This window comes from Hyalella azteca, unplaced genomic scaffold (genome assembly GCF_000764305.2).
Source record: "Hyalella azteca isolate HAZT.00-mixed unplaced genomic scaffold, Hazt_2.0.2 contig4447, whole genome shotgun sequence".
NCBI classification, from domain to species: domain Eukaryota; kingdom Metazoa; phylum Arthropoda; class Malacostraca; order Amphipoda; family Hyalellidae; genus Hyalella; species Hyalella azteca.
In genome coordinates this window covers 236155-250350 of record NW_025934661.1, presented here as the reverse complement: position 1 = coordinate 250350, position 14196 = coordinate 236155, and the positions used below count along the sequence as shown (strand labels likewise).

General features: G+C 37.3%; 1 protein-coding gene across 1 annotated transcript; it reads right to left on the bottom strand.

Moving 5' to 3' along the window:
• Window positions 1-4731: 4731 nt before the first annotated feature.
• Window positions 4732-12598, bottom strand: LOC108665477 (facilitated trehalose transporter Tret1). Its single transcript, XM_018152232.1, has 6 exons — window positions 12417-12598; window positions 11972-12091; window positions 11370-11493; window positions 9900-10073; window positions 7601-7735; window positions 4732-7186 (listed from the first exon to the last, which is right to left on the bottom strand). Exons 1-6 carry the CDS (start codon window positions 12459-12461, stop codon window positions 6390-6392), a joined length of 1395 nt encoding a protein of 464 aa, XP_018007721.1. The 5' UTR covers window positions 12462-12598; the 3' UTR covers window positions 4732-6389.
• Window positions 12599-14196: the final 1598 nt, after the last annotated feature.

The following is a 14196-nucleotide window of genomic DNA, read 5'->3' as shown; positions in this document are numbered from 1 at the left end:
GCGATCTTTTGCTCCCAGACGAGGGTTCTGCCTGGCTTCTAATTGAGTTAACATCTTCTTTATCACTTAGTGTAATGAAGCCTTGGAGACACTCCTTACAGACCTGCCACAGCCGCACTACAGTTCATGCATTCCCATCAAGTCCGGTGATTAATTGCTTTATTAATTTGCATATGTGACTGAGAAAAGGGTTGCATAATTAATGCAACCATTTTGATATTTCCCTTATTTTGGAGAAATTATATTTCTCCACAAATTAGGTTATGATAAAAGGTTGTTGAAGGTTCATCCTTCATTACGTTGAACTGATATAATGTTTTAATAGATACGACCACGCGTAGTAAGTAATTACAACACTTCTCTTTAACTTCACTTCATGTTTATTTGTTTGTCTGTCTGATACAAATCTCATAATCGATTTTAACAACTTCTACCTATCCAATCGATCTGAAATTGTGCACACTTGCATAAAGTTGGAGATAATGCATGAATCAATTGACAGAATATATCATTAAAAAAATGAATTAAAAAATTTTGAAAAAATAATATTGTCTGCTGCAAATATTATAAACGATATTCAACACACTTCTACCGCTCCAATCGCTCTAAAATTTTGCACACTTGCGTAAAATTGGAGACAATGCATGTATCAATTGTCACAATAAATAATTTTGAAAATATAAATTTTTACATTTAATAAAAATTTTAAAATTCATTTATAGCGCATTTTCTCATTTATGGAAAAAATGCACTATTGTGCTCGCCATGTCCGTCTGTCTGTCCGTCCGTCCGTGTGTCCGTGACCTCAAGTTTTCGTCGACGAGAAAATGCGCTCTCTGTCACTCACTGCAGTGAGTACTGAGTTATATTTTTTTAATGTATGGAAATGAAATTAGAAATTCATTGTAGATGTGTAATATCGGAGATCCTGTATACTTCAGAAGTGTTGTCTGTAAAAAGTAATTTTTAAACGCATATTATTTTTCAAGTCACAACGGTAGCCTTCTGAAAGATGGTGGTCATATTTCTGTATGTATATCTTTAAGGCTATGGTATTGTCACTAGATAATTTAATTCCCACTGCGATATCAACGCTCGTTATCTGTTGATAAGTAAAATTTAAGCAGCCTCTTTAATTTGTACCGTAGTTTCCTAGTTATTTTTGGTAGTCATTAAGCAGTTACTTCTCCAATCTACATACAATTTCATGTATAAGGTTAATCTTTCTGGTCTTACTAGCATTTTTCGCAAAAGAAAAATCTTATTCACAGAGACCATTTGAATCTAACTAGTTATTTTCAAATCTGTTCATCTCGAACTTTTGCGTCTTTGCTGGTGTCCCCTTCGTTAAGTTAGGTCACACGTTGGTGTTTGTGATATTTATGATTTATGCTAGATTTTATATGTAATGATAAAATTCAGGTAAAGTAACAATACCTCGTTTTATGTAGAATATACTTTTTTTATTTCATAACCTAACCTTTCGCTTTCAGTTACCTACTTCGAGCATGAATCGGTGGGTGTCATTCTCACAGTTCATTCTTACTTTTCTAAGCATCATAATTTTGCATCCTAATCTTAAAATACAAGCAAAATTGTGAAATTTACCCCACTCAATTTTTGGCTCGATTGAAGTTTGTGCGGTCAGTCTTGCTGGTGCTGAGGTATGCGTACGAAATCGGTCATCGCCATCGCTCTAACGACTTACGGGATGCATGCTAGAGGCCAACACATCTCTTGCCCACAATTCAATATCTATTCCTTTCCGCCGAGCGTAATCAATGTTATACGTTTAGTTTTATTTTAAATCAGGAATGCTTCTTTGAATCATCTTTCTTCATATTTTATGGAATTCTAGGCGTGTACGAATTTTATGTCCAAAATAATATATTCTGACAGCACTCGATAAATAATTCACTTATTTTTGTTGGAAAAATTCTCCATGGACCATGGGTAATAAATTCAGGCTGATCTATTTTCTCCAACAATTGGTTTTAGAATATTATTCTCATCTATAGTTTACGAAAGCAGTTTATTGTATTTTTCAAGTTCTAGAACTTTGACAAGAAATAAACTTTCTTGCCCTTTTGCTTTGGTTTGGAAATCTTAGGTCCCTGATCTGCATTGTATATTCTAATTTTTGTTAGTCTTCACCCATAGAACAGTCTACCAAAATTTACTAATAACATCAGAACCTTATGACACAATAAAGTTGGCCTATTAACAGAGGTGGGCAGTAGCGCGCTACATGTAGCGGCCGCTACTAGCGGCCGCTACATTTTCAGTAGCGGTAGCGGCTCTACATTTAAGGCAATGTAGCGGTAGCGGTAGCGCCCGCTACATATTTAAGTAGCNTTTACTGTAGCGGTAGCGGTAGCGCCCGTTACAATCTAGTGGGTGTAGCGGTAGCGGTAGCGCCCGCTACATTTAGAGCATGTAGCGGTAGCGGTAGCGCCGCTACATTTCCAAGTAGCGCTGCCCAGCTCTGCCTATTAATCAGCAATTGTTGTAACTCATTTACAAATAACTTTGATCAATAATATTAATTTATGGTATGTAACTAGCGGCATAATATTTTGGAAGAATATAATGTACAGTCATTGCTATTTGTTTCTCGATATTCAAGTACCCGTGCCACTTACCAACAAAATTGCAGTATATATCTTTCATATGTCAAGTTGAGTTGCTTAGCGCGGGGCAAAGTGAAAATTTTGTTGAAGCGCAAACTTGTCGGTATTTCCGGTTAGCCTCATGGAAATTCAGATAATATTGCCCTAACCGTAGATTGCTTATGTAAATTTTATGAGCAACGGCAATAAATTTGACTACCGAGTACTGAACCTTGCAAACTTTCTAGACAAGATTAAAATTTTTATATTACAATTTTAGATACCCATCGATCAATCGGAATTTTCTTTATCAAGATAGAGAAAATTTTATTTGAGGATTGACTTTGCTATTTACTCGCATAAACTGTGTAAATGCTCTCTTTAGCATGTAAATGCTCTCTTTCTATTTTAGCAATTATTTGGCTTTAGATATGATGTTACATTCTCTACTTCTAATTAATTTATTTCTTAACTTAAACTGAATAAATGGGTCAGTACCTCAATAACCTGCTCTGTGTCGGAGAATGGACCATTGGGTGCTGCCGTGTTGGTATCCACCGAATCGACACTTTAGCGAGCTTGCATGCAAACTGGCCTGCGCACTCGATTACAAAACCTAACTTCACTTTCAGCTCAACCAGCCATAAATCCATTAATAATGAACGGATATCATTAGAATTTGTAAAATAAGTAGATAATATCAGTAATTTGTGGACGGATTTATTTCAGATTTTTACATCAATAACTTTTTTACTAATACGGAAAACCTAACTTCATTTTGAGTGTCGATCCGGTCTGGTGTCCAGGACCTATGTATCGTCACATCCGACATTACACAATCATACTTTGGAAGTCACGCCAGTATTACAAGCAAATTTTATTTATCAGGCAGAATTTTTCTCTGGAGTTAGTCTTGAGCTTCGAATAATAGCAATGCGTAGAAATCATAATATAGTATTTTTCAGGTGTACCCAGCGCACAGTGTTGCTAAGTGTTGCAGCAAAGGCTTACTTCCATCGAAATTTTACATAACATAACATAACATAACATAGTGATGTCGGCGCTGGAGTGTAGGCCTGATGTGGCCTGTCGCCGATTCTTTTCCTTTTCGTGCCTTGTTCACAGAAGATCTAATATCGTGTTATTTGACCGGATCTTTTCATGACTGGCGATAGTTTGAAGTAGCTACTAGACTTCCACCGGGTTCGATAAGAAGCTAGGCATTTCAAATCTGAACATATATTTTTCCATAGCTTTATCTAGTCTGTTCTTGAACGCGTTCATACTTGGAGCGCCAACGCTGTCATCGGGGAGGCTGTTCCACATGTCGGTGATTCGAAGCGAGAAAAAATTTTGTCGCGTGGATCTCGTATGAGCGTCTGATTAGTCCAAGAAGTTTGTTGGATGTGTTAGCTTGCGTTTCAACATGCTTAGAAAATTTCAGCTCCTTGTCGACATAAACTCCGAGATCTTTTTCCTCACTAGACTTTTCAATCATTACTCTCTCGTTGCAACCATGTCTTCTCATACTGTAATCTTGCTGTTCATTGTTCTTTCCGAGGTGAAGTACCATTTAGAATAGAACGCATCTTGAGCGGGCAGTTATTTTATGTATTGGTTGTTAATTTTTCTTCCACGATTCTCATTTGAACGCCTCCATCTTTACAAGCTATTCAGTCATGTCCACGACGTATTCGCCAGATATGAAACAATTTCGGGATGTTTAAACAAGAAAAATTTGTTCGCTATGCACCGAAACCGCAGCATCGCCACGGCTTTATCGCAGTTCTGGAAGCTGAACGTCATAATGAATGGAGGCCAAATTTTCGGCTAGACATGAGGAGTCATCATAATTCGAGTCTTTATTTTATTCTTCTACCAACTAAATACTAGTCTGAAACAATTACTCTATTGGAGAACGGCAATCGAAACGAGAAGGCGCTGTTTTCCAAGTTATATGCTTAGTGAGAAATTCGAAAGTTCTGCTTAACTCTCTGTTTTAACCCCATAGCTGCATTACCTCGTCAATTATTACCGGTCGCCTAAAATAAATTTATGAGATGAAAGACTGATGGGACGAAAAAAATCCTTTTTCTACACTTTGAAAAATTTAATCGGATGTTATTATCTATATAAAAAAGCAGGCTTAGTACAGTATCAATTTGCGGTACTCGACAGTACAGTAATTTGTGTGACATGATTAGTAGAAAACAATAATTATAAAGACCTGATTTTCGTTCAATAATTACTCAAGACGACTCAAATGAAATAATTGGTTACTGTAAATCAGCAATATCCGCGAAGCATGTATTTCGAGAGCAACAGCTACAAATTGTAGTAGTATTTGCTGAACGTTGCTACAAAAATAAACAATTTCTCGTTATTAATGCTCGCAATACATATAGGTACCGTACTTGTATCTAGTAATTCTAAGGGTTGTCTAAAAAATACACGTTAACTTACGAGCCACAATTTGAATTCCAGTCAACCTTATAGCTAAACGGCGGAATCTTCCTCCATATGTTGCACCTTAGACGATTCATGCTTGTGAATCGCTCCGACTTACCCACGTAAAAGGAATGTTTAGGCGCTAATAAATTTGGCTCAACTACACATGAATCGGATCTAAATATTCAAAGCATAGGTGTAAGTTTTGCACATGAATTGAGTAAGGTTAGTACATATAAGTTAGGATTAAGCACATAAAACTTGAGTTTGAGCACTAGTAAATTGGGCATGGCATAAGCACTCATAGGTTGGGTTTACGTACTCGTGAATAGGGTTTAAGTACATGTAAATTGAGAGTAATAACTCATGAATAGTGTTTAAGTAATATGATAACGTGTGGACACTCCTTATAAAAGCATAAAGCATATTGGACACTCATTGGTACGGTTCATGACTCAAATGTACAGTATGGGGTAATAATATCAAGAAAGCAGGTATAAAACATGGCACTAACATGTACTATTGTACTGGCTTCGAATCCATCACTTTAACACTTCGACTTCAGAACCGATCAACAGTTGACTAGACAAGTTACACCTCCGATAGTACAAAGATAACATGTGATTCTTATCCAGGAACATTTCTTGTGGCCTTTGCTGAAATTTTCATCAAAACATGACCATCAAAGTGCCATTGAATTGAATTGGATTATTTGATAAGCACTAAATTATTAATGTAAATAGATTAATGTATTAATTGATGTATCGAGTGAAATGTTGGAGAGACAAACCAAACACTTTTGGCGTCAGAGGTCACCTTTGAAGTCAAAACAATGATAGCATCCTATTGATTACAATCATATATTAATTATTCCTAGAATTGACTTATTGCTTGGAATTACTTCACCGGATTTCGAACTTTTACAACTCCGTTGAACATTGGGGACTTTGAGCGTGGATTTATATTTATGCAATAATATATTAGTCTGGATAACTCTGATCACAGGAATAGAGAGGCAGACTCAAATCTGATTGGAGAATATAGAAATATACCTCTTCAGTTCATGTACATACCTTACCAGAAGTTTACAATCTTGAATCAATCTGTAACCTAAAATATAAGACACAATCCTGAATTTCAATAGTACAACGCGTATAAAACCGAATATTTACCCAGTCGACAATAACGAGCACGATGCAAAACACGGTTGATTTTAATAATTGTCTCTAACTTCGTTGCCAACTGAATGCAACAAAATTATGTTATTGTCATGGATTAATTGGAGACAAGCAATCGTCTCTTTAATATAACCATTATTGGCTATTCACAGTTCTAATTGCGCTTTTTCTCGAGATCCAAATAATGTTTATCGATTTGACTGACGGTCTTCCCCTTTGTTTCAAGCATAATGGACAAGGCCAAGAAAGTAGCACTGGAGGACGCCACAGCCAGTATCATCAAGCAGTAGTGGAAACCGAAATATTCGATAAGCGGATCGAACAACTGCAGCACCACGAAAATGCTGAGCATGCTGAGAGTCATCGATATGGCGGAAGCAGGGCCTCGGATTTTACTAGGTATCCCTTCGCCCATGTAAATCCAAGGCATCGGTCCAAGTCCAGCACCGAAAGCAATATAGAAGAACAGGACGCTGCCTAATGCCAAAATGCTGTTAGCGTCAGCCCATTCGCCAAGTGGTCCACCACTAGATTTAGCTAACAGAAAGAAACCTACACAAACCTGAGCCATAGCCATGAAAACCGTCGACACCAGAAGCGTTGGCTTACGTTCAAAGCGGGCGTTGATCTCGGAAGTAAGAACTGCAGTAATCATACTGACGATAGCTATCATGACGGTGCAGTATGCAGGGTCTATACTGGTGCCCAGCATGCTGAAAATTGTGACAGCCTTGTTGGTGATTCCTGTAATGCCTGTAAGCTGCTGGGCAATTTGAAGGATGAGGCATGTCAACAGAGGAGTGATGTACGGAGCTGAGAAAAGATCTTTTGGTGACGCTGTGCTTTTTGATGCTTTGTTTGTCGCTTGCAGGAGCTCCTCGTATTCTTTTATCGCCTCAGTTGCAGATTCTCGGTAGTTTAACAGGACTTGGCGAGCTTCATCTCTCCGACCTGAGGAAAGGACAAAATAAAATAATTTAGAAGTGAAAAGAGATCTTGCGATTATAATACAGTTGCAAATGAAGTAAGCGACGGTCGTTTGGCCATGGAATTGGCATCTAACTCTTAAGGATTTAGTATGATGTGACCAAATGCTGCACTAAAAAAATTATAGAAAATAAATAAATAAGCAAATAAATAAAAATCCATTGTTCACAACTTAACTTGTGCAACGAATTTTTGCGATGTGAATCTTGCAGCGTCCAAGTGATCAATGGAGAATTTGTGATATACCATGTAACTCGTACGTGGTATGTCTTGACATGGGCTTTCATCATGGTGGAAAAGATGGAAACTATTTTTCGATACACTAACATCGTTAAAAAAACTGTATAATTCACGAAGAAAAATGAAGAAACTGCATGCCTTTTTTGATGAGATAGTTTGGCGATTCCTGCAGGTACATCAGGATGAAGAAGAAAGGCAGGCTGAGCGCGACGCCGATCCATGCCATCCCTCGCCACTCCACGACCGAGCCCGACATGAATGCGATCAACATGCCTGCGGCACCAAAGGCACGTGGTAATTAAGTGGCATTGTATTATGTGTTATTAATAAATACAATCGAGAACGAATATCAAAATTGATAGAAATCAGTTCTCGTCAATCTTCAGCAACAAAAATAAAATAAATGAACAAATTAAGAGAGAAATAGCCTTTTGATTTCGAATTTATTCAAAAGAAGGTAATGGATGAAAACGACGTTGTCTATTTGATGAAGCTGGCCAGAAACCCATGTTGATAAGAAATCGGCCAATTAGGTACTATAAGTACAGCTAGTGACCAAATTATTCGTACACCCCAACTTTTCAAGGTTTTCGTCAATAACTCGCAAGATTAAAGAATGTACAGTATGAGCCTAAGATTTTATCGAACTAAGCAGTATTTAATAAGGAAAATAGCACTACAGTTTCAGAACAAAATGTAATTTCAAAACGTTATGACATGTAGAAATTCCTCAACACCTTCAGACATAATTATTCATACGGTTGGAGAATACTGACATAGTTGCAATAATAATAATCAATGGCATGTACTTCATCTTCATAACCTCCAGTAGTCTCTTTCTATGGTTTTTAGTAAGATTTGTAGCGGTATCCGGTTTGATATTATCACTGTGCACATTATTATCGGTGTCGGTTCAAGAGGTGTCGGTTCCTGCCATTTGACTGCAAATTTCAAGATGGGCCAGACGAAGGAATTTCGTGTGGATTTGAGAAGCAAATTATTAACGTATACAAATCTTGCAATGGTCAATAACAATCTGGCATCTCGAAGCACCTGAATATTCATAGATCCACAGTACAGCCGGTGATAAAGACCTTTAATTGTAGAGTTTGGTACTGCACACACGCTGCCTGGATGAGGACGGAAGCCAAGACTATCGGAACGATTAGTTCGATAAGTGTGTCATGAGATGAATATGAATCTAAGATTGGTGGTGATGGATATTGCCAATAAATTAGCCAGTGAGAGAACAAGCGTGAGTCAGCAGTATTGTCTCAACATGAATGGCCTGCATGGACGCAGACTTCGAAAGAGTTCCACTTCACACACGACGTCATATGGTTGCTCATTTTGCACTTGCAAGCTCTTACGTGGACAAAGAGGAAGGCGTTTGGAACCATGTATTATGAAGTGATAAAAGAAGAATTGAGCTATTTGCACTTAATAATACGAACAAGATTTGGCGCAAAAATGGGGAGGCGTTCCTTTCGAAGAATATAATCCCAACAGTCATACCTGAGGTTGGATCAACGACGTTTTGGGTTTTTTCTCCTCAATTGGTATCGAGAAGTTAGTTCCAGTTGATGAAATTATGAACTCAGGTGATTATATAACGATTTTGAATGAAAACCTGCAAACATCTGCTCGGAATTTGCATCTTGGACGACAATGGAGCTTTAAGCAAATTTTGAAGCCCACGTCGACAGCTACGACCACTTGGCTTGATATATAACAAAGGTCACTGTTCTTCCATGACTAACAAATAGCCGCGACTTGAACCCGATTGAGAATATATGGCAAGCATTTAAAGTTACAATCAGTGATCGGGCTCCCAAGAATCACCAGAAATTGAAACAAGTCGCAACTGAAGAATGGGATGATATCAAACCTGATACAACTGCAAATCTGATCAAAAACTATAGAAAGAGACTGCTGGAGATTATCAAGATGGAAGGACTTGCCAGTTATTATTATTATCATTATTACTGTAACTATGATAGTATTTTCCAACTGTATCAATAGTTGTTTCTGAAGGTGTCATGTAATTTTAAGATGTTAAACGTTTTGAAATTACATTTTGTTTAGGAAATAGAGTGCTATTTTCCCTATTACATGCTGCTTATATAGTTTCATGAAATCTTAGGCTCATGCATTTTTTAATTTTTGAGTTATTTAAGAGAACACTGGAAGTAGAGAGGTGCACGAATAATTTCGTCGTTAACTTCGTTAAGCACAAATACTAAACAGAGTGGGAAAAAGTATTTGAATTGTGTCTTCTTAAATCATATCTTACGATGTATATGTCCCAGCACCTCATGTCCAATATCGAAATTCAATTCTCGTCTTGATTTGGCTTAATTAATACTTGACAACTAGTAGTTGTTAACGACTACAGGATGGACAATTCTACTCGTCTGTAATCCTTCCATTTACGCACCGAGATTAGCGAGTATCCCCGAGACGCTGCCAATTCTGTCTCTAACTTTAGGATGGACGATCTCCGTAGTGTAGATCATGCCGCCGATGGCTGCTAGGCTCGCCGCGACGCCCGACACCGCGCGCGACACCAGCGCCAGCGCCACCGACGGCGCGCACGCTAGCAGCACATATGCTTGTAGGGAAAAATATTTAGAAATTTATGAATATATAAACTTATTGATTTCTAAACCGCTTGCAGGAAGCGGATGTTGAAAACTGTTTCAAATCTAAAATACACAGACACTTAGAAATCCACAGGCAGCCTGAATGCTGGAAGCCTTCACGAATGGCATAGCTTCAAAATCTGCGTCCATGTCAATGAGAGTTGCGTAAACCTTTGTGTAGCTGAAGGTTCATCTCTACTTGCAGAGGAACAAATACTCGTGAGAATTGCAAATGAAATATTTTTATAGGGTATGGAGTTTGGTTACCTGCATGGTATGATGTTTGTTTAATAACTATTCGTATTAACGATCGTCGTAATTGTAAACATTAACACTATTGTAAATATAAAAAGACTGCACTAGAAATAGTCATTACTGATCGTTATAATGATCGTAGTTGGAAATAATTACAGTGGTCTGAATTTAATTTTTTTAATATTGCGTCGCATCTAATCGTAGAACGATCGTAAGTGGAAATAGTTACTGTAGTCTGAACTAAAAATTGTTATGAATTCACCTTACAACGATCGGAACTGCCGATAGTTACACCGATCTTTGCTAAAAATCGAAATTGCTGAATTATAAAACGACATTAGGGATTTATGATTTAAAATAATTAGTTGATATAATTTATAAGTAAGAATTTACAGAGCAGAAAAGTGAGACTTCTAAATAAAGTGGATTTAAAACGTCCCTTCTTCGTTCCAGTTCCCGGAGTAAAATAAATTGGTATTTGGTTAGTCAGAAAATCTGAAGATCTGCTTAAACAAGGGAATTCTCATCGAGCAGAATATTCTGACATATTACCATTAGGTGAGTATTTAACGATGCAGTGTGGGTCGAAGGTACGAGCAATCTTATCTAATAGGTGATAATGTACGTACTCTATTGATAAACCAAACTCATGCATGTTTGGTTTATCATAATTGATATCTCATAATTTAGTTGTAGTCCTTTTATTATTCGGGCTTAGTAGGAGGCATTTCAGCTATTATAGGAGATGATAAAAGAAATGTATTTGGTTATAATTGGCACCTTTTGCATGTCATCCAAAAATATTTAGAAAGAAATGTAGAAATGATTAGGCTGGGATAATGGCAGTAGAAGGTTGGGATAAGTCTATTAGGAACAACAACTTGGCTACGCTGTTTGAATACTAAAATCTAAAATGTACATTTGTGGAACAGTACTTAACCTTGCCCTCAAATATTCGGTTAACAATGATTAGAAAGTTCATCATAATATTTGACCCTAAGAGTGCTCACCGATTAAACAGAGGACAGCGCCGGCCATCATGGTCATCTTACGGCCAATGTTGTCCACCAACATCCCAGCCAAGAAGTTACCCACCATAGCCCCCGCTGGTACGATCGAGCCAATCAAACGCAACTAAAATGCAAAAAAAATGAAATCAAATAATACTTATTGAATCATTTTACTATCAATGAAGCTCCTCCAAATATTGCATATCTTAGTTATTTAAATGCTTGATTCACAATCTCCCCGTATATTTTTCTCTCTCTTTATTTCAGATCTTCTAGAAATAGAAGCAACGCCTTGGAACTGCAAGTGTTCAGTTTAAATTTGATGTTTTCCGCTAAAAAAGGCCTGAATGTTTAGATATATGAAATTTAAGTTCAGACTTGAAATGCCTAGCATCATATGGAACCCGGTGAAAGTCTATAGTAGCTATTTCAAACTATCGTCAGTCTTGAAAAGATCCGGTCAAATGGCATGATTTTAGATCTTCTGCGAACAAGTCACAAAAAGTACAACAATCGGCGACAGGCCACATCAGGCCTTCTCTTCAGCGCCGACATCGCTATGTTATTTTATGTTACGACTACCACCTCTACTTTCATCTCACGTCATCAGGCGAGGTAGAGAAGGAGTCATCTTTTTCCATGGACGGCACTCCAAAAGTTGGGAAGTTCATGGCGAATGTCATGCCGCAAGCTGAGATGCCCATAGCAATGCCTGCCAGTAGCTGAAAGTAATCGTTGGGAACTCTATAGAATATTCCCCATGAATTGTTTTGGGGGGAATTTTATGAAATTATTTAATCTTAAATAAATAATTCTAATACCAATAAAGCAAACATGGTATATAGCACGAAACACGCTGCATTATCTGAAAAGGAAGTACATTCAAACACAAAGGAAACGAACACACAAGTTCGATACGTATGTACAAAGCAACTACACATCGAACTAGAAAGCGTTATTTAGCTGATGCTTAGTAAATGTGTTCATCCATGTTACTTGCCAATCATTAAATTTGAAATAATGAGCGTCCTTTAAATTGTAACTCACCTGGTTAAAATAAGCCCGGTTTCTTTTTGTCTTCTTGCCAGCCATCGTTTCGATAGATTTGAAATGCAATACTATAAAAAGTCTTAGTAAACGATGGTTAAGCAGTTAACCAAAAATATATTTGACTGTAATAAGGGTTGAGTGCTGTATTCCTATATTATAAAAGTTACTTCATGCGACACAAAACCTGCTCATGGAAATTCAAGTTCAACGAAAAACACCGATGAAAACGATAGGATTCCTAATGCATGTTCTCACATCAAGACGTAAGCTCATTGTGAGCTTTCTACTGAAAATTTCATTTGGGTAGTATTAGATGTCATGGAGAAATATTAACAGTAACGGTCCCATAAACGAGTTAAGCGAGATGTAATCACCATTTTAGAACGACAATTTTTTAATTTCCAGATGACAAGTATAAGTGCATTTGATAATATATTGGTCAGGCGTATAGGTTTTCAAGGTTTCGCTGTTTTTTAAACGTAATTTCAACCTTTTATAGTTCTCTTTACGCCAAACCTTCTCATTCTACTCCTTCTTTCTACTTATCGCACATTTTGATTGATTGATTTTGAAACCATAGCAGTAATGAGGAATTTCTTCACGCCAGCCACTTGATACTCTCCACAGACCTAATAATAACCATTCTGAGTTATTAAACTGAAGCAGTAATATTGAGTTTTTGACTTCAACCATTTGACACTTTTCACTGCAGCTATTAACACTTACTACCGATCGAGTTACGTTAATTTCAAATTGCCACGTTGTTCACGGAATTACTCGTGCAAATAGATTGCCACAGTTGGCATGATTACATGTATATCTTGCTAAGACATTGGAAGATGTAAGGCCATCGCACGGTTCGAAGGCCGAACTCGAGTTGCCAGAGTACATTATATGTCTTTTGCATTGTACCAGAGGCTTATAATCATGAATAAATCATTCAAGGAATATTGTTATTGTGAGAGTTTATCATACAATAGTGGGAGCCACGGTGATGCTATACTACGTGGACGGGCTTTTACAGACTAAGTTGGGCCTGCAAATGAATGCTTCTTTTTGTTACAGTTTCCTCGACGTTGTTTGCATTGATAACTTAATACGCATGGAAACCACCGCCCCATAAGTAACAAAAGCAGTGAAAAAATAATGAATCTCTTCGATAACCATGGTTAATGATGTTATTTGATAGATAATAATAAGGAATAAGTTATTTTAATTTACGCAAGCCGAATTCTTATGAAGCCACCAGAGAGACAGCAGAATCTGTTGCGGTGTAAACCAAATAAGTTGGAGACTATATTGATAATAATATTGAAATAAAATGTTGCTGACAAAGGATGGTCACGATTAGAAATGAACAAATTAGGATTAAAGACTCAACAGTGAATATGATGAATGTAAGCGAAAGCAAGTAAAATAATTTTTCTACAAATATTTCTGAATATATAATTGTAAAATAAAATAAGAATGTATATAAATAACCCTAAAGACACACCAAATAAATCGTGCAAAGTTTAAAATATCGTTGAACAGCATAAAATTCACAAGAGAGTTATTGCAGGTTGTATTGTTCGTTCAGATTAGCGGTATCAGATTCAGCGTGCATGCACATGTTGAACTTGTTATCTTTACATGATCTGTACCTCTTGTGGGAGCGCAGCCGTGCACCACTAATTTTGTGCACCAATAAGCCCTGAATCGAACGCCTTGTATCTCTCCGGACATCCAGCAATCAGCCGTGAACCACTCGGCTTTGTCTTCCTCCGGCCTCGCACAG

Coding starts and splice junctions, on each gene's coding strand:
- LOC108665477 (XM_018152232.1), bottom strand. CDS start 12,461: ATGGCTGGCAAGAAGACAAAAAGAAACCGGGCTTATTTTAACCAG. Junction 10,074..11,369: donor CGCTGTCCTCTGTTTAATCG/GTGAGCACTCTT, acceptor TTTCCCTACAAG/CATATGTGCTGCTAGCGTGC. Junction 7,187..7,600: donor AAACTATCTCATCAAAAAAG/GCATGCAGTTTC, acceptor TCCTTTCCTCAG/GTCGGAGAGATGAAGCTCGC.